The sequence below is a fragment of the Manis javanica genome, chromosome 11, assembly GCF_040802235.1.
Source record: "Manis javanica isolate MJ-LG chromosome 11, MJ_LKY, whole genome shotgun sequence".
Taxonomy (NCBI): domain Eukaryota; kingdom Metazoa; phylum Chordata; class Mammalia; order Pholidota; family Manidae; genus Manis; species Manis javanica.
In genome coordinates, this window is record NC_133166.1 from 63,074,596 (window position 1) to 63,099,758 (window position 25,163).

A 25,163-nucleotide genomic window follows, 5' to 3' on the forward strand; every position below is an offset into this window, starting at 1 on the left:
GAAACGGTTAGGTCCAGGGCTGAGGCAGGGAGAATAGAAGGTAACCTGGGGCATCTCATTGTGCCAGAAAGCAAGAAAGTATTCGAAAAATAGTGGGGCCATGTCAAAAAGACACACAAGTCGTCCTCTTCAGACCCCAGTTGGACTGCAGTAAGACAATTATTTAGTTCCTTCGATCTGCACTTTAGGTGCAAGGCTCTTTTGGAAGTCCCACCTATATGCACACATGATTTCCTTGCAGGATACTGGTAAAAATAGAAAGGCAATGTTTCCTGCTGAATCTCTGTTCCTTGTACACTGGGCTCTATGCTGGCTGAATGGAGTCTTTGTGGGTTTTCTTTTTATATTTCTTCATTTCTCTTGCTTCCCCTGCCTTGCATAGGTCTCAACAACAGGCACCTGATCTGCATCCTAGGTAAATCTGCATCCTGAGTAAATCTGCATCCTGATTAGGCTTGTTTCAATCTTCAAATATTGACTAGGGGCAGACACACAACCACTGGTCATTCCAGAAAACTTCTTTTCTTGTCATCAATGAATGAGAAAACTTTGTTGGTTTGTAGTGTCAAGCAGGGGCATGACACTCCTTGGGCTTCAGGAACCTTTGGCCATAACATCCATTTCAGTGGTATATCAGTTGGGAGCTGACCTTTAGTCCCTCCTCATCAAATGTTTGTTCCAGGCAAGGTACAGCTTTAAATGTGTTACACACTAGCAGCAGGTATTTGCAAATGATCTAGTTTAAAGTATTAAACTTTTTTAAAAAAAAAAAAAGACACACAAGTCAGCTTGAAGGGATTCCATCCCATTAACCAAATCTAGACAAATTGAGCATTAAAATTAAATACAATAGAAACAAATTATAAACTTTTGAATAAAATAGGAAACTGTGAGTCCATGCTAATAATGATAAACAAATGGACAAATTGAAATTTTGATAAGGAATGGAATTTTATATAGTCTCATAAGTATTTTCCCACAAAATACTTATTTCAAGGGAAAAACAGTAACTTTTTAGTGAAGGGGCCTGGCAGACACCACCTTGGTAAGAAGTCAAAGTTCATCGGTAATGGGACAATTACTTGAACTGAAATTGAATACCACCTGATAGGATACAATGAGAAAAACAGCTTCTCTTCTGTGATATTCTCACCAAGGATGCATAACCTGAATCTAATTGTGAGGAAAAATACAAACCTAAATTGAGGGACATTCTGCAAAGTAATTGATGGGCCTTACTATTCTCAAAGTGTCAGAGTCATAAAGATCAAGAAAAAAAAAGACTGAAAAACTTCCAGATTGGAAGAGGCTGAACAGACGTGGCTCAGTGTGACGGGTGATTCTGATTTGGATCCTTTTGCTGAGGGCTCCAAAGACTAATTTTCTTTATGTGAGATACAACTATCAATGTTTATTCTATTAGAAATTCAAACCGAATAGTTAAAAAAATTACTTGATTCATGTAAAAATAATAACAATAAATCCATTATGTGTTAATATACATTTTTGATGGGAAAAATGCCTACGTAATCTGAAACAAAATGCAGTGAGAAGAAAGGCATTGTTTTACATTTTTGCAAATCTCTTATATTTGGCATTGTAGAAGACAGTTATCTGCCTATTTTCTACGTTCAATCTGCTGTGATAATGTTATTTTGGTTGAAGTATAAGAAGAAAATACGGTTTTACCATGGATGTGTTAGAAAAGATAATTGTGGATAGTCTTCTTAGATGTTACATCAGAATTCCCTAAGTAGAGGCTTCTTAAAGGTTAGTTGCAAAATGGAATCTAAAAATGTATCAGTGAGTTTTTCATGCTCAGTTACATTAAATCTATTTGTTTACCTTGCACTTTGACTAGGTCTTTTATCCATTATGATTTTGTAACTTTATGCATTGTTCATTAGAGGATATTGGTTTCTGAGTCTTGGAGATCTTACAAATGTTGAGACAGTACAAGAAAAATCAGAATTAATAGCATCACCCCCAATCTCATCAGAAAAGTCTTTTCTCTCAAGCTCATGATGGTAGCTACAATATTTCCAAAATTCTAATCTTCACTTAAAAGCTCAGATTTTATTATGGACAACAAAATACTTTTGCTTGCTTTTTGAGATGACAGACTCAACTTCACCCATTTTTAGAATATGTCTATCAAATCTGAACAAGCATAATTTTTCTGCCAGTTGTGCATTCAAGTAAAATGGTGCTGCATGCAAAAATGGGGCTAATTCAGTTGGCTGCTCAATTGCACAACTGCTTTTCATTTAGACGGCCATTGTATTAGGTGCACAGAAAAAGTGCTTTATGCACAGTTCTCTTTTTGTCACACAAAATGTTAAAAAGACGTGTACTGTTTCTACAAGGGAGAGATTTAATAAAATTATTGATTTTACTGCTTCTAAAGGGACATTCTTAAATGAAACTGTGACTTTTTTCTTTTTACTGCAAGTATGTGAAGAATACAGTGACTTCCAATACTGCTTTTTTGTGTGCAAGATTTTAGCTGTTTCACCCATTTTGGGGGTGCTTTTGTGCCGTTATGCAAATGTCAACACCTGGAGGAAAGCAGGTAATGTCATAGTGTTTTAGACTCTCAGGGCCCCTCAGATCCATGGACTTGACTTTGAGAACCACTCCATTGAAGTATTTATGGGAGATGGTGTCCTGTTAGCAACCAAATCTGATATAGTTCAGGAAAAAAAGTTACTTGTATGGTATTTGCAACTTATCTTTGCTTGAGATTATTTTGGAATGAAATAAATAAGTTATGGCCTTTCCAATGTTGAACACTGAAATTTATGAATATAGTCATTTGCTAGTTTTAGCAACATACCATTAAGTTCTTGTGCAGATTAAATTGTGTAATATCCCTTCATAGAGTTCTTGGCATCTAGTTGATGCTCAGTAATTGATAACTGTAATAATCATTAGGTAGAATATTAACTGCAACTCTTTGCATTTTACATGGTACCCCTGGGTTCTTTAGGGCATCTTAGAGTCGGGATGATTTGCGTCAAGTTCTTATCCTTAGTTCTAAGAGTACAGGAGGAGACAAGATCCAATATTTTGCTTTGGTTTTTGTTTAATATGTGAAAACTATGTTCTTTTAATAACTTAAAGAGGGTTTTGTTTGAGTGTGTATTGAACAGAAAGATGGTTCTACACCTGGCAAAATGTTTATTAACTATTATTGGTCTTTAAAGTATTAATTGGCATAAATAAATACTCATTTCAATCCCTGATATTTAAAATTTTATGGTACCTTTTTCAAAAGTTCCTATTTTGTTTTGTTTTGTTTTTTTAAAGAAATAAAAGCAACTCTTAAGCTTCCTTTTTCTAAATGTCAAAGTGTTAGACCAAGATCTTGAAAAAAATACTTTTTTCCTGTGGAAATATTTCACAAACCGAAGGGAATCTTAAGAACAAAGTGACAGGTTAAAATTAAAAGAGGTTGCTTAAAAAAAACTCAACCTGCATTTTTAGAAGAAAGGTACTGTGTGATATTTGACTTCTAATTAATAGTAGCTTTCTTTCTCTTTGAAAGAAGAGAGGAATATTTTGGAGGGTTACAATAACATCTCATTTGCTCCAAGCTAATTTTTAGTTATCTTGCAAGGAAAATTGGTCAACTCTGGCCCAAATCTCCCTAGTAATAATTTCATTTTCCAAGCCAACAAAGAGGGAGAAGTAAGTCACCTCAAGAAAAAATTCGCTTCACTAAAAAATGACAAATATTTTGAATGATTAAAAAAAATGCTGAGACATAGTCTCAGACGAAACTATGAAGAATGTTTTAGCTCTAAGATGTGATAGTTTTTTGAACTAGATTTCTAAGCAAATGGATAAAACCATTGTATCTTCACTTTCCCTAAAGCTATGTGTCTAATCAGTCTTAAAACCCTTCAGACTCCAACCCAGAAGTCTCTCCCAGCCGGCCTGCCTCCCAGTTCCACTGCTGCCTCTCTCCTGGGGCCCTTGTCTCTTGGGACTAATGCAGCAGCCGCTGTGTTCTCCCTGCCACCTGTCACTTTTTATAACAGGCCGTGTGTACCCTCTCTGATTCCACTAGCATTTCCTTCCTGAAAAGCCAGTGTGATCTTATCACTTCCTAGCTTACTAGCCTCTCACAACACACAGGAGTTGTAAACTAGTTATACGGCCTGAACATTCATTCACACAGGGCCCCACACTTACAAGTGTCTGTACTTGGTTTAATCCTCTGCTCTCGCCATCTTGAAATTCTTAATACTTTTGAACAGGGGGCTTTGCAGTTTTATTTTGCACTGGGCCCTACAAATTATGTAGCAGGTCTTCCTTATCTCGGAACATATAACCACTCCTAGCTTTCTTCTATAGATGTTTTCTTTCCACCTCTCCCTGTGCTCCATATACGTCACCCACAGGAATTCTTCCAACGCACTTTTCCTTTTCCCCACTTCCTGCCTTTGGCCACTTCTCCCCCTTCTATGCATGGCCAAATCCAGCTCACGTACTCAATGCAGATGTCACCTATTTAAAACTGCGCTGTGCAGGAGTGAGTTACTTTCTCTGTGTGTGCTTTGTTCGTGTTCACTGGAGCAGCATCTGGTTTCACACCTATGTCCTTCAACAAAATGCAATCTTTTTGAGGGTGTCTGCTCTTATTCTCAGGGTAAAGTTGACATGTGGGCACTGCTCTGTGTGTACTTCTTGAATTTATTCAGTCAAAACTTACTTACTGAGCTTGTATAGCGTACCAGGTTCTTTTGGGCTCTGAGTTGTATAGTGATAAAGAAAACACCAGACATGAGTCCTGCCCTCATAGAGCTACAATTTAGGGAGTGAGATGTTTTGTCTGGCTGCAAGTGCTCCTGAATAAATGAATGAACTTACGCTAAAGTTTTGGGGTCTTAGTTTAGGATGGGAAATATGCTTCCTTGACTAGTGGTAGTGGTAGAAGATTTTAAGCACTCGGACACCAGAGCATCTTGCTGTCCTTGGTTCATTTTGTGGCAGTAAGAGAACAGTGGATGTCAGCAGGGTTCTAGGCTTCTTTCCAAATCTGAAACACCCTTGGTCATGAAAAATGATAATAGTTTATATGCTTTAAGAAAGAAAAATTGCCAATTAAACAGACATACCATCGATTGTAAGGCATCTTGATTTTAGAGATAAAAAAGTGGATAAAAATGTGCATCTTAGAATGGATAAAACAGTGATTCAAAGGTTAATCTCTAGCAGATTGAGTCAAAGATTACTTGGGCAGTAAAGGCATGGCTAAAAATAGTAAGTATATCATGACCATTGATTCCATGGATGATAAAGTAATAAATAAATCACTCTTTAAAGTAGAGTTGGGTGTGCACAGCCAACTTGAAAAAGGATATGCAGCTGATGCAAAGAGGAAACAGTTAATGATACAGATAATCCCTATAGCAGCTTGTGCTGTTCAGGAAAAAACTATATATGATGCAGTCATCTTTGTAGATTTTGGCAGATATGAGAAAAGAAGACACTTTTATAATACCTTACAGTTTCATAAAATACATTCTCATGTGCTATGATGTGCAATCCTCACAAGAACTCTGTAGGGAGGTATTATTTCTTGCAGTAAGGGAATTTCATAAGGTCAAAAGGTTTGTGTGAAGGGCTCCTCACAGACTCAGCTGGCACTCAGGTCTAAGGGCTTTTCTAACTATGCCATGCTTTTTCAAACAAATTCTTTGTTTTGTTCAGCTCGAGCTGCCATAACATGTATCATAGTTTGGACATCTTAAACAGCAGACATTTATTTGTCAACAGTTCTGGAGGCTGGAAGTCCATGATCAAGGGTCTGGGAAGTTTAATTTCTGGTGAGGGCTTACTTGCTGGATTGTAGACGGCTGCCTTCTCACTGTGTCCTCTCATGGCCTTTCCTTGGTGCATGCTGTGGAGAGACAGCTTTTTTGTCTACCTCTTCTTACAAGGACACTAATCCCATTAGGAGGGTCTCACCAGCATGACCTCATCAAAACCGAATTACCTCCCAAAAGTCCACCTCCAAATACCATCACACCGTGGGTTATGCCTTCAACGTACGAATTTTAGGGGGGACACAGACATTCAGCCCATAACACCCTGCTTTAATAGCATTAGCAACATATTCTTGGAATGTTAAGTATAGTAATGTCAGAAATAGTTTTTGTATTTTTCTCACCTCAAAATATGAACTTAAGATGTTTCCATTGGCTGGCCATTTTCCCCCCAAAGTGTAGAAATTAAACATCTTTACTGGAAAATTTCTTCAAAGATGCCTTGTCCATGGGTCTACAACACCTGAACCAAGTGTTAGAACTCAGGGCCTTCAAAAGAGTGGGACCTATTCAACTGCTATCAATAGAACAAATTGACATGGTATAAGGTTTTTATTTATTACAAATGGTTCTAATTAAATAGGCTGTAATGAATAAAACATACTACCCTTGGCTTAAAATAAAGAAATACTTGTTTTGGGATGGATTCCTAATGATGCTATGATGAATTTTTCTGTTTGACTAAAAGTAGGTCTCTTCATATGAGATTAAAATTATCATGAATATGTTTTCAAGGGCAGTGTAAAAAAATCGGCCACTATTTGTTAGCATCTCTGATAATTGTAGTTAAATGGGCCTTTAAAATTGGAGTCAGATGAATTATTCCCTTGTAGGGCAGAGTCACCTTTTCTCCATTGCTCCTGAAGGAGTCTCTGTGGGGAGATGTCACCCCCCAAGGGGTACAGGTAGAGGGAGATGGTAGAGTCTGGGGGAAATAAGAACACAGGAAAAGGAGGGAAGTGGAGAGAATGTGGTTAGGAGACTTTTTGTTCTTTGTTTTCCCCTTAAAATTAGAGAAAATACGAAAGACTGTACTTCTTACATATTTCTAAATATTGTAAAACATTTGGAGGGGCTTTTAAAAACATGCCATACATTTTTATAGTTGAATATTGAATTTAATGAATGTAGATTAAGAAGTTAAAATTGGTAGGCAATGGCTATAGTATTTCCCCAGGAGTCTCCTCACCCTCTAATTGTTCAAGACTGTGGATAGGGACAGTGGTCCATGATTAAAATATCTTCAACCTTCATCTCCGTGCCCTGAGTTAAGCTCCTGGAGTACTTTCTTCATGAGACTGAATGGATTCTAAGGTTTCTTATAACTCTAAAATGTTTCTACTTGTATGAGCATGGTAGTCCAAACCTTTTTGGACAGATGGAAGAGCTGTTTCTCAATTTATCTTTAAATTTAATTTATACTTTAAAATACTGAAAAGTAAGTACATTATATTATGATGTGTCATATAGACATCTCTCACTAGCCTGCAGCTTTATTTCTATAGAATTGAATTTAAGAAGTATTGAGAAGATGATTTCAATAAATGAGCTGTGTCAGCCTAGGTGTATTTACTCCTTCAGCAAACATTTGAGTGACTAGTGCATCGCTGTATGCCATGCATCGTACTAGGTGCTGAATATGCGAAGATGGCAAAGAACGATCAGTGTTTGTTAGGAAATTGAGACTCTATGTAATGTATTATGTTAAGTGCTTTAATAGGGTTATTAAATTAATAGAAGGTCTTGAAGGTTCTTATTAAATAAATTCGTTCCAAAAGGGTCTCTGAATTTTAACAGTACATCTATCTATACAAGAGTCTACAATGTAAGTACACTCACCAAGTCCTGGGAGATTTAAAAGAGCAAATTTGATTCAGGGGTGGTGACGTGGCTTTTATTACCAGAGAGAAATTTTCCTAAATGTCCATATATATAGCATTAATGTGGAAATTACACTTTGTTTTTCTCAAAATGAAGAGATAAATTTATCTTATTTTATTCCTGAATAAAATTTTACAATTAATAAAAGGTATCCTTCAGCCTTTTGATTTTGGTCTTTTTTTTCTTGTGAATCTGTGGCTTTAATAAGAACAGTGTTCTTTATTTTCCAGTGGTAAATTCTGGGAACCCTTTATAATAGGAAATGTTGGGCCAGCTATTGTGAAATGAGAGCTCGGTGTCTAGCTCTCCATTACATGAACATGTATAATAACACATTTATATTGGAATAGTACATAAACCTTTAACACCCAATAAGGTGTTTTCTAGGTCAGTTATTCTCCTCTCCAGTTTATTCATGGATTCCTGCCTAGGGTCCATACTTTTCACTGAGTCTAACTAAGCATCAAATCTCTTGTGAACCAGCCTTTTAGTTTTAGACATAAATCCTTTTAGATCAAGAACGAAAACCTATGTGGATTAATGCCGCATACACTGTGATGAGTGAACATTGACTTCAAATGAAGAAAAACTTATTTTTGGAAGATGGATTTTAAAATTCTTGTGAATTCTTATCAAAAAGAATAGTATGCCTAGCCTACTGAACCTCACAGAGTCAAGTGAGAGTGGAATTAGTTAAAGAGAAAAAGAGACTAACGTTTATGGATGGCTCCTGCATGCCAGTAGGCACCACTTGGGCCTCCCATCATAGCGTGGATAGTTTGACCTTCATTTTCATAAGCAGATGCTGAGACTCAGAGAGAATATGTGACTTGCTCAAAGTCATTAAGCAAGTAAGTGTGGAAATGAAACTGGTACCCCATTTCTGGTTACCTCACAGTCCATAATGTCTTCTCAAATGGGCTCACTAGTGAAGGCAGAACTTAACATTATACGTTACCTTAAGGGAGTTTTGTTTCTTTAGGGTCTCATCTCTGAATCTGTTATTTCCTCTAGCACTCTGTTTAGACCTTAGTGGTCCTATGCAAAGTAGAACACTGAGGTCTTTCTTGTCACTTTGTAGCTCTACTACTGTTCATTTTATGTGGAGTCTTAAAGGGAGTGACTTAACCAAGCTTGTAAATTCCAATATCATATTCAGTTTATTTTCAATTTAACAAGATGGACTTTTTGCTTTAATATATCACACTTTAAAATATTTTGCAATAAAGATTTCTTCCTGAAATTGTGAAACCTCAGTTTGCAATTAAAATCACAGAATCAGTGATATTTAAAGAGTATGTAACATTATGAGAAGAGTCATGTTTTATTATTTGTACCTAAGGGTCTAGAGAGTAATCATTGATTTACAGAAGAACTGATTAAGGAACATTCAGCCAGCTCTGTGACAATATTCAATTTTTATTGCAGAGCTATTGTGTTGACTCCATATCATCTCTTAGATGGTCTCATGATTGCTTAAAATTATCCTGGTCCAAATTTCATAACAAATTGTGGGGGGAAAAAGAGTTTGAAAGGATAATGTCATCAAATGTTTTAATCATACTTGCCATATACTAATTTTCCCTCTCTCCCTCCACTGGTGTTTTTTTTTCCCTAGGAGAAAAATTCAAAGTGGAAACAAAGACCATTGCTGTTGACTTCGCATCAGAAGATATTTATGACAAAATTAAAACAAGCTTGGCAGGTCTTAAAATTGGTGTTTTAGGTTTGTATATTTGCCACATTTATGAACTCTTCTTGCACTTAGTATTTGATTTTTGCTATACATTTTCTTTTCGGATCTTAGGTGTTTGCTAAAATGACTAATGAGACAAAATTGTCGTGTTAATACAATTAGATGATATTAAATTGTATGTGTTTGAATCTTTGTGTTTCTGTCATATTTTAACAACTGTTCTACAATTTTGGTCATTTTCTCTGCCTGCTTTATTTCCAATCTCTCATTCTCTCTGCATATATTTAGATTTAGTTATACCATAATAACCCTTTAAGGTGGAAATGCTGACCCATTTTTATATTTGAGGAAATGAAGGTTTAGGAAAATGCTTGCCAGCCTTTTGTTCATTATCATTCCCCTTACCCTCGAGGAGCCTTTTCAGACATTGTTTTCCTCCAGTCTTCTCTCCTATGAAACTTCAATACCACAGATACACTGTGTATCTTGTTTATATACTGTATGTATACCTGTGTTTTATACTTAATAAGATCTCACATTTACACTCTGTACCCCTGAACCAATTTTTGTTGCCTTGAAGGAGCTACCATGCTAGTTGAGAATGGGTGGTTTAGAGAGATTAGTGACTTGCCTAAGGTCACAGGAAGACTGAATGTTGCAACTGAAATTCATCCTTCTATTTGTTTTTCCAAGTCTTCTACTTCCTTTTGCTACACCTCAGCAACCCTGCTGTTATTACCAAAAACTGATGCTTTTGCTGAGATAGGGAAGTACCGGACCTTGTTATGGAAAAGATTTGCCAGATTTTAAGGAAAAAAAGTCTTTGAAAAGTCACGCACCATTCTTTGAGTCTTTTCTTGGAAGAAAACAGGGTATCCAGTTCAGAAAAACTTGGCATCTTCACTAAATCTCTTTATCCCACTACCTAAATTGGTATGAGCCTAGTAATTACCATTGTTTTCTTTACTAGGCTATAAAAGGAAGAAAAATGAAGAGAAAATACTTTTAAAAAGATGTTTCCTAACATTTTTTTAGTCAAAACCCACAACTACCTTCCTCATACAATTAGAAAAATGGTCTTTCATGAAATTTCTTGATAAGGGAATTATTTTAAAAAAAGGTTGAATACTATAACCCTACATAGTGCCCTCAGGCCTGGCTTTGATATGCTGTCTTTTTCAACTTCTGCCTGATCCAACATCACCGTGCCCCATCTACCCATGTGACTATTCCCCCTACTTACAGGAGAGCTAGTAGCAAAAGGTGAATGGAAATACAAGTCTAGTTTTTGCCATTGTGTCTGCATGGTCTCTTTTAAGTATATTGCCTGGAGTCTTTCACAGGTTCCTCTTCCTTAGCCCACATCTGGAATGCCTAAAGCACCATTAACATCTATAAAACTATTGACTTTTTTAAACTTCCAAATCAGTAGCAGCTCTCAATTACTAGTTAGGATAGACAATGCAATTATCCACTCTAACCCCATTCAAACTAGTCATGGACTGGGGAACGAAGGCTGCCTTAGGAAGGTAGTTGATTGAGGTTTCCTAATGAGAGGAGACTAATCTTGAACTTGTGTTTTTAGAGAATGATTCTTTCATAAGTAGTTCACTTAATCATGATTGTTCTTAGCTTTACTTAAGTTTTACCTGATGTTCACTGGGTAACTTTGAAACTAGAGATATTCTGGGACTGTGCTATTGAAGATGGGAAATGTCAAGCATCAGGATGTTGCAGGGCTGGAGGGTTATAAAAGGCACTCTTCACCTTTTTTTTTTTTTTCCCCTGACCTAGTATATAGAAAGTCTATAGTGTGAGTTTAAGCATGACAGATGTTAAGGATGAGAGTTCAAGGCATGTGGTTCCCATGCACTTTTCCACCACTTCTAGATTCCTAAGATTTATGTCAGTACATAAGTGCTGATACTTAGACGTAAAGACTGATATTTCCCTAGGCCTCGTATGCCAGTGGAACCTTTCTTTTTAAAATACAGCTCCTTATTCAATTGTAACCCGGATTTAGCAGTTGGTACCTCTCTTCACTTATTCATTTACCCAATCAAAGGACTAGAGACATAGCAATTGAAAGGAAAGGAGCGACACATAGCAGCAATTCACCGGACAGTTCTGCTTTATTAGGGAAAGGTGCTGGGTTATATAGTAGGGGGCATGAATTGATTGAGGTGTCACTTCTACGGGGCTGGTGGCTGTTGGCTAGGTGCTGGGATTGGGAGGGGGGCGAGAGGTGATTGGGCTTCAGGTGGCGCCGGCGGGAACCGAGGACCCCGAAGAGAAGCCGGAAGTTTGCCATCTTACTGGTGGGGAACCTTCATTCCCCCCTTTCTCCTCTATGGGTTTGTGGACGTTGCTTTCTCTCTGGCTGCTTCCTGCTGAACAGGGGCGGAGAAGGGAGTGAGGGCTTGAGGATTGGGAGGAAAGGGTTGATAGGATTCCCCACAGTAAGGATGAGTAGATGTGGACTTCTTCAGGTTGGAAATTAATGAAGGTTCTTTGTAACTATAGGTCGAGGACCTGTTGATTCCAATGGTGCTAAGAGGATATGGGTGTCAGGAGCTAGGCGTCTGCGGCCATTGTTTCCAGGAACAGTTTCCAGCGGAGAGAGGGGTCTATCTCAGCATGTGGTGAAGAGGTCACGTGAGGGTGAGGGATCTTCTGTGGCCAGAAGCTGGTAGTTCCTGAGTAAAAACTGGTTGAAAGCTTGATTAGAGATTTTTCTGACATGGGATTTGATGAACGTTATTATACAGGATGAGAAGAGACAGGTGAGAAGAATGATTATTATGGGGCCTGCAATGGGCCAGAGCCAGGTGAGGAGGGGGTTTGTTAGTATTGACGAGAATGGGTTGGAATTGGAAGCAGAGTGGAGACTGGAGGCAAGGTCGGTGAGTTTGGTAATGTCAGTTTCTACAATGCCAGATTCGTTGATGTAATAGCAGCACTCTTCTCAGAGGAAGACGCAGGTGCCGCCTTTCTCGGCTGAAAGCAGATCTAAGGCCTGCCGGTTTTGAAGGGTGACTTTAGCTAGCGAAGTGACCTGTCTTTGGAGAGAGGCTAGAGAATCGGCAGTGGATGTCAGGGCTCCCTCAAGTTTGGCGTTGAGATCTCTAACTGCCTATAGAGAGTGACTCAAGGCTTCTCCCGAAAACTCTGCCCCAATGGCTGAGGTGATTAAAGAGCTACTGACCATGATGGGAAGGAAAGCAGCTCTTTTTGTGCACGAGGGCAAGGGAGGTTGGAGCTCAAGAAATTCTGCCATGCTGTAAACTGTGGGATTAGGGTGGTGAGAATGCAGGGTATATCGGAGTTGAGAGGCAGTGAGTTGAAAAGACTGCCATTACACTAAAAGAAGTGTCCTGGTTGCATAAAAGTCTTAGAGCTGGAGGTAGGGGTGTAGATAGAGAGGCAGTTAAGTGCACTGGAGGGGGGTGGAGTTGGGCCTACACAGTGGTGGATGGTGAGATTATCTGAGTATTCTGGTTCCCATAGGGGTATGTCTGCCAGGGGGCAGAGGGGTTGTCTTTCTGCATGGAAGGAGTAGTTGGAAATATTAAGGGGCAAGGCGGCCCACAGTGGGCGCTGTAGTGATGCACACAAGAAACAGTTGGCGGTGTTGAGGGTGTGGTTGAGAAAGATGGTGGTGTCTTGAATGAGCTGTAATGAAGAGTAGGAGAAATGGGAAGAGGGGTGGGGATAAGAAGATGAAGAGGTGCCGTCAAGAGTTTGGATAATGACTTTTTTGGAATGTCTGCTATCTGATGCAACTTGAGAGATCTGGGAATGAGAGGGAACATACTTTTGAGAGATATGAAGGGTACCGTGGGGGGTTGAGGACTCTCCCCATAGTAAACTGAGGCTGTGACTCTGGCAGCTCATCAAGAGTCCTATGGATCTGGGATTGATAAGGAGAATGAGCCGTTGGGATATTTCATGAAACGGTTTGAGGAGTAATACTGTGGGTACTGGAAGTTACTCATGTAGTGAATTGCACAAGACCAGTAGGGACATCTCCTGTAGGTATCTGGCCATCGCCTGCAATAGGCTTGTTTTTGGTCATAGAGGAAGCAGAGGTAGGGAGAATAAGGGTAGCTGCTAGTGAACACTTCGGTGGAGGGAGGAAAGTGGAGGTACAAAGGCTCAGAGCAGCTTTTCAGAGGGCAGTCTGGTGTGGCAATGAGGGCAGTAATTTTTGTTTGATGCTGTGTGTAAGTCTGTCTGACTTTGAATTGCCATACAAAGGAGGCTGGGGTGGTGGGGAAGACAATAGGAATGAGGGAAAAAAAAGCAAGAGAGCAGTAAAGGAGGAAAAAGTCATGATTCGGGTATGGATGGCAAAGGGGGTGAACGGGATTTTGGAGGAAAGAGGACAGTAAGGTCAGGAGTCTGGAGGGAGGGAGAGTCTGTAAACTTTTGTAGGTTAAGAGATCTTTTAGGTGATGTGGGGACAGAATGGTAAGGGGCGCCCTGAATGTCAGTTTATGAGCTTCTTTCTGCAAGAGCTGTCTAGCGGCTAATGCTCGTAGGCAGGGGGCTCATCCCTGAACTGTGGGGTCTAATTGCTTGGAGAGATAAGCTACTGGAGCAAAGGATGGGCCATAATATTGGCCTAGGACTCTTAGAGCTTGACTGGACCTCTCATGAATGTATAATGAGAAGGGCTTCGACAAATCAGGAAGACGGAGAGCTGGGGCTTCCACAAGGGCTTGACAGAGCTTAATGAAGGAGTGTCCGGGTGAGGAGGATAATGGTTTTTTAGGGGGGGCTCTTGCTGAGGTCGTATAGGGGTCTTGCCAACAGGGAGCAGGGAGAAGTTAGGAATCTACGCTCTAAAATATCTAGCCAGGCTTAGAAAGGAAAGGATTTCTGTCTTGGTTTTGGGAATGGGCAGGTCAGAGAGGAGCCATTTTCTGTCTAAGGTAATGGACTTTCTTTGTTGAGATAGAAGGAATCTGAGGTAAGTGACAGGAGGGGAAGAGATTTGAGCTTTGACGGGGGATACTCGGTAACTTCTGGACGCTAGAAGGTTAAGTAGGGAGGCAGTGTCAAGTTGAGACTGTTCTCACGAGAGACTGCTGAGTAGAAGATTGTCCATGTATTATAATAAGGTGGACTTGGAGTGATCATGATGAAACTGTTTGAGGTCTTGAGCTAGGACCTGTCTAAAAATATGGGGACTATCTCGGAAGCTTTGTGGCAAAACTGTCCAAGTGAGTTGTTCAGAATGTCTTGTGTATGGGTCCATCCAGGTGAAGATGAAAAAATCTTGGGAGCAGGGGTCTACAGGGATAGAAAAATGGGTCCTTGAGATCTAGGACTGAGACGTGGGATGCTGAGGCAGGCATCTGCGATAAAAGGCTGTATGGATTTGGAACTAAGGGATGGATAGGGACAACGGCTATGTTGATGAGGCGAAGGTCTTGGGCAAGGCGGAAAGATCTCTTGGTTTTTTTAACAGCTAATATGGGGGTATTAAATGGGGAGTGAGTGGGTCTGCTTGAATGATGGGTTGGAGGCCTATGAGGGCTGAAGTGGTTAGGGGGTATTGGGCCTGACAGATATACTGAGAGGGGTCACATAATTTGATAGAGGCAGGGGCACATAGGGCCACGGAGGGGCTTGTAATGTCCCAAACTTGGGGATTTACAGGGTGTATGAGGGCAGAACCGGAGCTTTCATTTGGTAGAGGGGGGTCGTTGGCTATGAGGGCTATCAGAAAGGGAGTACTGGGGGCTGTGGGAGTGGATATAGTTATGGAAACGTGGAGGAGGGAAAGGATGTCTCATCTTAGTAAAGGGATGGGACACTGGGGCATAACCAGGAAGGAGTGGGAGAAAGGTATGGGATTGTCTTGGATTGTGCATAAAGAGGGGGGGGGTTTAATGGGAAAATCTGTTTACCTCTTAACCTGACTATAGGAGTAATGGCAGGCATGGTAGGGCCCCGGTATTCTCGCAAGACTGAGAAGGTGGCTCCTGTGTCTAGGAGGAAGGAGATGGGGCGACCGTCTACTGTTAAAGTAACCCTGGGCTCCTGTTTGGTGATGGAAATGGTCGGGCGAGAAGCTCCTGGGCCCCGTCAGTCTTCTTCTGCCAGCCCCACTATGGCGGGCTTAGGATGGGGGTTGTTCGTCCAGCCTCCCCTTTGGGTGGTTGGGTAATCAGACCCCCAGTGGCCCTTTTTGTGGCATCTGGGGCATGGGATGGTAGGAGATCTGGGGGAGGGGCACGCCCTTGACCAATGTCCCTCTTTTCTACACTCGAAACAAGCTCTTGGTGGGGGCTTGTTTGTAGAGGGGCGCCCAGGTTGTGGTTTTATCAGCTGGGCCAACATCTGGAAATTGGCTTGATCAGCCTTTTGTTTACGGCGTTCTTTCTCCTCCTCCCGGTTATGGAAGACTTTAAAGGCCACTGTTAGGATCTTAGTCTGCGGAATAGCGGGGCCCTGTTCTAACTTTTTGAGTTTAGCTTTAATGTCGGGGTAGCTTTGAGCTAGGAAGTATGTCATAAGGACATGTCTTCCTTCAGGTGTTTCTGGGTCCAGGCTGGTATACTGTAATAGGGCTTGAGTGAGTCTAAGAACTCGGAGGGGGTTTCATCTCTCTTTTGAATTATGTCTTGGAGCTTTTGAAAATTGACTACTTTACGAGCTGCCTTTTTCAGACCTGCTATTAAGCAGGAGGCAAAAATATCTCGAGAGCAGAGACCCATGGCGGTGTTATAATCTCAGTGTGGGTCTTGTTTGGGGACAGCAGTGGGGCCAGGGGGATAGCTGGGGTCAGTCCTGTGGGTTTCAGTTGCGTGCGTTTGGACGAAGTCTCAAACTCGTCTATGCTCTTCAGGGAGGAGAGTATTGGCCAGGAGCATGAAAATGTCATGATGTGTGAGGCTGTAAGACTGGAGGGTCTATTGAAACTCCCTGATGTATGTCATGGGATCAGTGGAAAAGGAACTTAGGAGTTTCTCTAGTTGGGCTAAATCTCATAAGGAGAAAGGGACGTGAATGCGCACGATGCCTTTGGATCTTGCTACCTCTCGGAGGGGGGCAATAATTTTGGGAGGCTCTCGGGACTGAGTCTGAGAGTGACTGAAGGGTTCTGGCTCGGTCTGTGGGGGAGTGACGCGGTCTAGCCGTGCTGAGTCGAGCACGTCCTGAAGTGCAGAAGGGGGGCAAAGAAAATAAAGAAAGATAGAATCGGAACCACATGACGCCAGCTAGCAGCTCAGCTGCTTACTTCTGCCGCTCTAGTTGGGCTTGAACTCATGACTCTGAATTAAGAGTCCCATGCTCTACTAACTGAGCTGCAGCAGGGCTCTAGTTAATTGCTTATGGAATGCGTAAACAGAATGTTCTTTGTTCTCCACTCCTGCCACATCCACAAGTGGGGGAAGGGCATATTTAGAAGCAGGGGCGGTGTTTCTACACATCTTCAAGGTCTCCCTATTTTCAGAGTGAGGAGTCTTGGCAAGGTATGTTTTTGTGGACAGATAACTTCTAAGGACTGCACATGTTTTTGTGGGCAGATAACTTCTAAGGACTGCACCGGTTGTTCTCTAGCTTGTGCTTTCCCATGCTGCGTTCAGACATGGCGGAAGGTGCTTTCCCATTCTCCCTACAAACATGTGAGAAGACAAAGGCGGTCCCTAACAGGGGAGAAACAGGTGATGAGGGCAAAGACGGAGGAGAGAAACCGGTGATGAGGGCAAAGACGGAGGAGGCCCTTGGGACTTAGTTAAAGCGGGGGCTGAAAGGCTCAGGCTTAATCTGTGGGGGACGAAGGCGGAGGAGGTGAGATGGGGGAGGAGATGGTGGGGAAGGAAGGGAGAAGGGCTGTTGTAGGAGAAGAAGGGGGAAGGGAGTGAACGGGAGGCTTCTGCAGGGGCAGCGGCTTGCAGGCTAGGAGAACTTGGGAGGGGGCTGGGTGAGGAGGAGGCGGAAAGCTTCGATATAGGGAATCTCCTTCCATTTTTTCAGGCGCTGGCAGTAGTTAAAAAGATCGCGAGTGATGTTAGGATCAAGAGTTCCCCCTGCAGGCCATTGGTTGTTATTGTCTAGGGGGGTATGTCGGCCAATCTTGGGAGCAATATTTACGGAGAAGTTTTGGTTTTATATCAGGCATCAGGGAGAGGGTAGCCAGATGCTTAAGCAGGCATTCAAGAGGTGAACTTTCAGGGAGGGATGAGGAGGCTCCCATGGCTAAAGGACAGAGAAGGAGACAAACAGGGGAAGACGAACAGAGATCCTCGGACTGGAAGCAGACCACAAGGAGACAAAGGGCGTCCCCGATGATCTTTGGTGGTCTGCGGAAACTCGTATACGAGTCGGAATTTCTTGGGAAGTGTGGGTCGTCACCCAGACTTCCCTAAGAAGGCAGCGTGCCGGAGTCACGAGGTACCTAGCGCTAGGCGTTTTCGGCGGATGGAGCAGAAGGAGGATGGGGGGAAAAGGGATCGTTCTCATCCACAAAGGAGTCACCTCGTTTATGGCTGTTGTAGGGGGGTGCCTGAGAGTCGGCTGCAGCTGTGAAGGCCTGAGGTGGGGATTTATGACTGTCGGAGGAGGGGCCTGAGAGTCCGCCTCAGCCATAAAGGCTTGAGGCGGGGATTTATGGCTGTTTGGGGAGGGGCCTGAGGGTCCACCGCAGCCGTGAAGGCCTGAGGCGGGGAGAGTTCCCTCCTCATCCTCGAGCGTCAGGGCCTTGCCGGACGATCACGGTCAATGGCACTGCGATAGCTCGGGGAAGAGTGGCCCACCCTGGGGAAATTTTGCTTAAAAACTTTCAGCACTGATGGAAGGGATGGTGAATGCGTTTATGACTGTCGGAGGAGGGGCCTGAGCGTCCGCCGCAGCCGTAAAGGCTTGAGGCGGGGATTTATGGCTTTTGGAGGAGGGGCCTGAGGGTCCGCCGCAGCCCTGAAGGCCTGAGGCGGGGAGCGTTCCCTCCTCATCCCCGAGCGTCAGGGCCTTGCCGGACGATCACGGTCAATGGCACTGCAATAGCTCGGGGAAGAGTGGCCCACTCCGGGGGGAAAACTTAGCTAAAGGCCAGAGAGGAGTGGTGAGTGTTATGAGCCAGCACCGGAAAAAGAGGACGAGGGCAAGCTGCTGCTGGTGTCGGGGGGAAGACGGGGCCCAGTTGGGGTGTCCCGTCTCCCGGGTTTTGGCACCAATGAAAGGAAAGGAGCGACACATAGCAGCAATTCACCGGAGAGTTCCGCTTTATTAGGGAAAGGTGCTGGGTTATATAGGAGGGGGCATGAATTGATTGAGGTGTCACTTCTACGGGGCTGGTGGCTGTTGGCTAGGTGCTGGGATTGGGAGGGGGGCGAGAGGTGATTGGGCTTCAGGTGGCGCCGGCGGGAACTGAGGACCCCGAAGAGAAGCCGGAAGTTTGCCATCTTACTGGTGGGGACCCTTCAGCAATGAACAAGAGAGCACCTGATTTTATATAGGATAATGTTCTAATTGGAAAGACAACACTGAACAAAAATTATTATGGGATAAAAGTTATTTGTGGGATAAATGTTTTGAGAAAGGAAGGGCAGCATATAATAAGAGTATGAAAGGGGATAGGGAGTTGATACAGGGAGAAACAATGGTGACTTGGCCTAGCCAGTATGGTAGAAAAAGGGAGGATTCCAGAAATATCTGTAAAGTAGATGAAGCAGGACTTTGTAAGAGGTGGGATGAAGGAGAAGAGAGAACTCAAGGATGACTTGCAGGTTTCTGACTTTAACTTGTGTGTCAGTAAGGCCATTTACTAAAATGGGCAATCTTGGAGGAGACTTTTTGAGAATGAGGATGATTTAAGTTTGTGGTTCTGCTATGATGTCCAAGTGGGGTTAAGTTAGTAGTTTAATATATAGATCTAGGTGTCATTAGAGCTCTGAATCAGAGATGGTGTTTGAAGATTACACATCTAGGAATAATCTCATTGAAGCCATGAGACTGGAGACCATCCAAAGAGGGTGTAGAGAATGTAAAGAGAAAAGTGAAGACAGACCTCTTTTGAGATTGCCCTTGCCTGTCATCAAAGAGTGCCTGGATTATACAGCGTGAAGAAGGGATGGTTCTTTGCACAAGCTCAGCACCATCCTATAGAAATAAAATGTGAGGTGCACATGTAATTTTAACTTCTCTAGTAGCTGTCTTTAAGAAGTAAAAAGTAACAGTTGAAGTTAATTTTAATAATGTATTTTATTTTAACTCACTATATCCAAAATATTATCATTTTAGCATGTATCCATGATTACATTTAATTTAGCATTCAATCCATTATTGAAATATTTGCAATCTTTTTCTCATGCCAAGCCCTTGAATCTAGTATTTTACCTTTAGGATATATCTCAATTCAAAGTTGTTAGGCTGGAGGAAGGAAAAACAAGGACATGCAAACAGAACAGAGAGATACCATAAAAGGAGAACAGACCAGACCCCAAGGTCCGTGCCTTATATGGAAAGGGGACAGCCAGCTCTTCCTGAATTCCATCCTTCTGATGTGCCAACTAAAACCCGAATGTCAGCCTCCTCCCTCTTGGAAGGAAAAAAAGTTTCTGGTTGTCTATTATGTCACCTTTAGCCAATCATACCTCTCCACACCCCCTAGGACAGCTTGCCCACTCCTCCCCCTCCTAATCCCTTATAAGCCCCCACCTCCCTGACTGGGTGGGACTTCCCCAGCCTGTAGTACCCAGACGGTGGAATATCACCTGGGAGTGGCATTCAAATAAACTACCTGGCCCTTTGTTGCCTCTTTTTGCCTGCTTATTTAGGCTAAAATTTATCTTACAAAAGTGTTCCATAGTTAACATGTGCACAGTGATAGATATCTTTGCTCTAGTACATCGTGGCTGTCTTTCGTCCTCCGTTTGTGTGGGAGAGCCATACATATAATTTCTACATTTTTCTTACTCTTTAACATGGTTTTCAGACCAGGGTCAATGTCACAATGTCTGGCAATGTTGGGAGACATTTCTGGTTGTCGCTAATTGAAGGGTAAGAAGGGAAAGTTCTCTTGGCCTCTACTGGCCCCTATTAGGTACAGGTCAGGGATGTTGCTAAACGTCTACGATGATTAGGACAGACTCCCACAGCAAAGAATTATCAGCTTAAAATTTCAGTAGTGCTGAGGTTGAGAAACCCTGCTTCAAAGTTTTACTGTAATTAAACTGTTCTGATTGAATACTTATTGAGACACACACAGATTTGTTTTTGATTTCTGGTTGGTTACAAATCTATAAAAAAATACAGCTAATGTTTACATAATCCTCTAAAGTTTATAGCGGCACTTTCATGTACATTATCTTATTAACTGGCTATACGTCAAGTTTTCTTCCTACTTTACCATACCTTAAGACTTGAATAATCATTACTGGCAATTATTACCAGACATATCACATTGTAATTTTAATTTGTCAGGAGTTTTGAGGGAACTATTAGAACATCTATATGAATGGAATTTTATCTTATTATCAGGTCGTATTTCAATTCTAATCTTGTGGTTTGCTCTCTACTGTGGATATTATCCTTGAACTTGTGGGAGTCTAATGTTTCTATTTTATTATTCCTACGATTCTCTGGGTCTGTAGTCCCTTCACCTTCTTTGGTCCCTCTTTTCTTCCCATTCAGATCCCATACACCCTCACCTCTGTCTAGTAAGGGGGAAATAATAATATTTATTCTCCTTCCTCCCCTGCTTAATGTCAGTCTCACTTTTATGGATTCCCTAAAATAATAGGCATACAGATTGATTTCTAGTAAGGTCTGGCAATTCATATTAAGTTAAAGGAAGGAATTTTTTTCTACTGAGTATTAATGAAACCAGTAATGATAAAAGGAAAAATAAATCACCAAGATACACTCCATTTGTTTGCATAGCTTTTACTACTGAAGTATATAGTCAGTGCTTAACACAGAAAATTAATATTTTCAGAATTACAACAGAAAATGCTAAAGTCTTTTGTCATGAAGGAAACATTAAGTTTTCAGTAAGATAAATGAAAACTGCTGTGAATCGTGTTGAATTTAGACTGAAAGGTCACCATAACATGGTAAGACTATATAAATGCTTAAGGTTGAGAAGTTGGATTCTTAACTCTGTGATGTTAAATAAGTAAGCATCTGCAGTCTTCTTTCAGGCAAATGCCAAGAAACATAGATTTGAGAAAGCTTTAAAAACCAACTATTTAGAGAAAATGACATCAGAATTACTTTGAGTAAGCAAACAATTGGTTAACAAAATGTGATTGCTATAGTTCTTACTTGCTTCCTCAAGAGACTCTCTTGTGTGCTCCAAATTGGTTTGGAGGACTTGGCACCATACACTGAAGGAGGCATAATTTACCAAGGCCAAAAGAATAGCCTTGGATTTGAGGTATGCCACAGACAATACTTTTTAAAAATTCCACTACTATGACTTTTTTAACCTTTAAAAAGTGACATTCTTTATTCTAGAATTAAAAGTAGACCCTCTTGGAAAAGTTCTTAGTTTGTGGGTTTTTTTCCTTTAAATCAGCCATAGCTCTTTTCAAACTTTTAATGCATCCTAGACCAAGAATTTCCCCATGACCAATGCTGTCAAGGTGGTCTCCACCCATACTGTCATGGTTTATATAAGTTGTAGAATCAAGAGAATCAGTTGGTACAGGGTGGCCTGTGAATCTATGCTGGCTCAGGGTATTCAAACTATTTACTTACCCATCAATTTCTTTTCTATCCCTATGCACTGCCCATAATTTTATTAAGAAGCAGCATTTAATAACAACAATACATATAGATAATAAAAGTCAATTGATTACAAAGAATTACTGATTGTAAAAGCTGGAATAGAGCCTACCATTATCTTTCTTCCTATGCCTTTATAAGAGCATACTTCCACTAATGTACTTGGTGGATTATGTTTCATTAGTGTCCTTCCCTTCTTTGCAGCCGAACATAAAGATACCTTTTTGTTATCCTTGCCCATGTAACCTTATAGATTGATGGGAAATATTTGGGAAGCATTTGTGTTCCCTTTTTCTCCTCTAAAATCTAGTATTTCCCAAAGTGCTCCTGATGGACAGCTATCGAATGTTAGGAGTATTTATCCTAAAATATAGTTAGAGCAGAGATGAACAGTTAAGATCAATCTACTCTGTCTCTATTTATACTTAAGTTTTCAAAGCTTCTTAACTAAAGACCTAAGGGTATTGTTAGCTACGTTGGGAAAGAACCAGTTAGCTTCCAAATGGCAAACTCCTAGGTAATTGAATTGGGATACAGAGATGGCTACCTTATAGTTCAGTCCCCAAAGTATCAAAGGAAGAGGAGTAGACGTAGGTCAAGGAGAGAAGGAGCCAAGGGGCTACAGGAATGGGTCATGAAAGGAAAGGAGCGACACACATCAGCAATTCACCGGAGAATTCCGCTTTATTAGGGAAAGGTGCTGGGTTATATAGGAAGGGGCATGAATTGATTGAGGTGTCACTTCTATGGGACTGGTGGCTGTTGGCTAGGTGCTGGGATTGGGAGGGGGGGTGAGTGGTGATTGGGCTTCAGGTGGCGCCGGCGGGAACCGAGGACCCCGAAGAGAAGCCAGAAGTTTGCCATCTTACTGGTGGGGACCCTTCATTCCCCCCTTTCTCCTCTATGGGGTTGTGGACGTTGCTTTCTCTCTGGCTGCTTCCTGCTGAACAGGGGCGGAGAAGGGAGTGAGGGCTTGAGGATTGGGAGGAAAGGGTTGATAGGACTCCCCACAGTAAGGATGAGTAGATGTGGACTTCTTCAGGTTTGGAAATCAGTGAAGGTTCCCTGTAACCATAGGTCAAGGACCTGTTGATTCCAATGGTGCCAAGAGGATATGGGTGTCAGGAGCCAGGCATCTGCGGCCATTGTTTCCAGGAACAGTTTCCAGTGGAGAGAGGGGTCCATCTCAGCATGTGGTGAGGAGGTCACTTGAGGGTGAGGGATCTTCTGTGGCCAGAGGCTGGTAGTTCCTGAGTAAAAGCTGGTTGAAAGCTTGATTAGAGATTTTTCCAACTTGGGATTTGATGAACTTTATTATACAGGGTAAGAAGAGACAGGCAAGAAGAATGATTATTATGGGGCCTGCGATGGGCCAGAGCCTGGTGAGGAGGGGGTTTGTTAGTATTGAAGAGAATGGGTTGGAATTGGAAGCAGGGTGGAGGCTGGAGGCAAGGTCAGTGAGTTTGGTGATATCAGTTTCTACAATGCCAGATTCGTTGATGTAATACCAGCACTCTTCCCAGAGGAAGACGCAGGTGCCGCCCTTCTCGGCCGTAAGCAGATCTACGGCCCGCCGGTTTTGAAGGGTGACCTTAGCTAGCGAAGTGACCTGTCTTTGGAGAGAGGCTAGGGAATCGGCAGTGGATGTCAGGGCTCCCTCAAGTTTGGCGTTGAGATCTCTAACTGCCCATAGAGAGTGACTCAAGGCTTCTCCCAAAAACCCTGCTCCAATGGCTGAGGTGATCAAAGAGATACCGACCGTGATGGGAAGGAAAGCAGCTCTTTTTGTGCACAAGGGCAAGGGAGGTTGGAGCTCAAGGAATTCTGCCATGCTGTAAAGTGTAAGCTGTGGGATTAGGGTGATGAGAATGCAGGGTGTGCTGGAGTTGGGAGGCAGTGAGGTGCGCTGGAGGGGGGTGGAGTCGGGCCTACACAGTGGTGGATGGTGAGATTATCTGTGTATTCTGGTTCTCATAGGGGTATGTCTGCCAGGGGGCAGAGGGGTTGTTTTTCTGCATGGAAGGAGTAGTTGGAAATATTAAGGGGCACTGCGGCCAGCAGTGGGCGCTGTAGTGATGCGCACAAGAAACAATTGGCGGTGTTAAGTGTGTGGTTGAGAAAGATGGTGGTGTCCTGAATGAGCTGTAACGAAGAGTAGGAGAAATGGGAAGAGGGGTTGGGATAAGAAGATGAAGAGGCGCCGGCAAGAGTTTGGATAATGACTTTTTTGGAATGTCTATCTGATGTAACTTGAGAGATCTGGGAATGAGAGGGAACATACTTTCGAGAGATATGAAGGGTACCATGGGGTGTCGAGGACCCCCCGTAGTAAACTGAGGCTGTGACTCTGGCAGCCCTTCGAGAGTCCCAGGGATCTGGGATTGATAAGGAGAATGAGCTGTTGGGATATTTCATGAAACTGTTGGAGGAGTAATACTGTGGGTACTGGAAGTTACCCATGTAGTGAGTGGCGCAAGACCAGTAGGGACATCTCCTGTAGGTGTCTGGCCATCGCCTGCAATAGGCTTGTTTTTGGTCATAGAGGAAGCAGAGGTAGGGAGAATAAGGGTAGCTGCTAGTGAACACTTCAGTGGAGGGAGGAAAATGGAGGTATAAAGGCTCAGAGCAGCTCTTCAGAGGGCAGTCTGGTGTGGCAATGAGGGCAGTAACTTTTGTTTGATGCTGTGTGTAAGTCTGTCTGACTTTGAATCGCCATATAAAGGAGGCTGGGGTGGTGGGGAAGACAAAAGGAATGAGGAAAAAAAGAGAGAGAGCAGTAAAGGAGGAAAAAGTCATGATTCGGGTATGGATGGCAAAGGGGGTGAACGAGATTTTGGAGGAAAGAGGACAGTAAGGTCAGGAGTCTGGAGGGAGGGAGAGTCTGTAAACTTTTGTAGGTTAAGAGATCTTTTAGGTGATGTGGGGACAGAATGGTAAGGGGCGCCCTGAATGTCAGTTTATGAGCTTCTTTCTGCAAGAGCTGTCTAGTGGCTAATGCTCGTAGGCAGGGGGCC

At 42.3% G+C, this 25,163-nt stretch overlaps 1 protein-coding gene across 2 annotated transcripts in view; it reads left to right on the forward strand.

The window, feature by feature from the left end:
- Positions 1–25,163, forward strand: part of HSD17B12 (hydroxysteroid 17-beta dehydrogenase 12) — a 214,515-nt gene that overhangs the window by 122,541 nt on the left and 66,811 nt on the right. The window contains exon 4 of one of the 2 annotated variants that reach the window (XM_017669711.3): positions 9,334–9,441. The exons of the other annotated variant lie outside the window; for it this stretch is intronic. Within the exon in view, the coding sequence (XP_017525200.1) occupies positions 9,334–9,441 (108 nt within the window). The remainder of the gene's footprint in view (positions 1–9,333; positions 9,442–25,163) is intronic. 2 annotated transcript variants of the gene reach the window in all.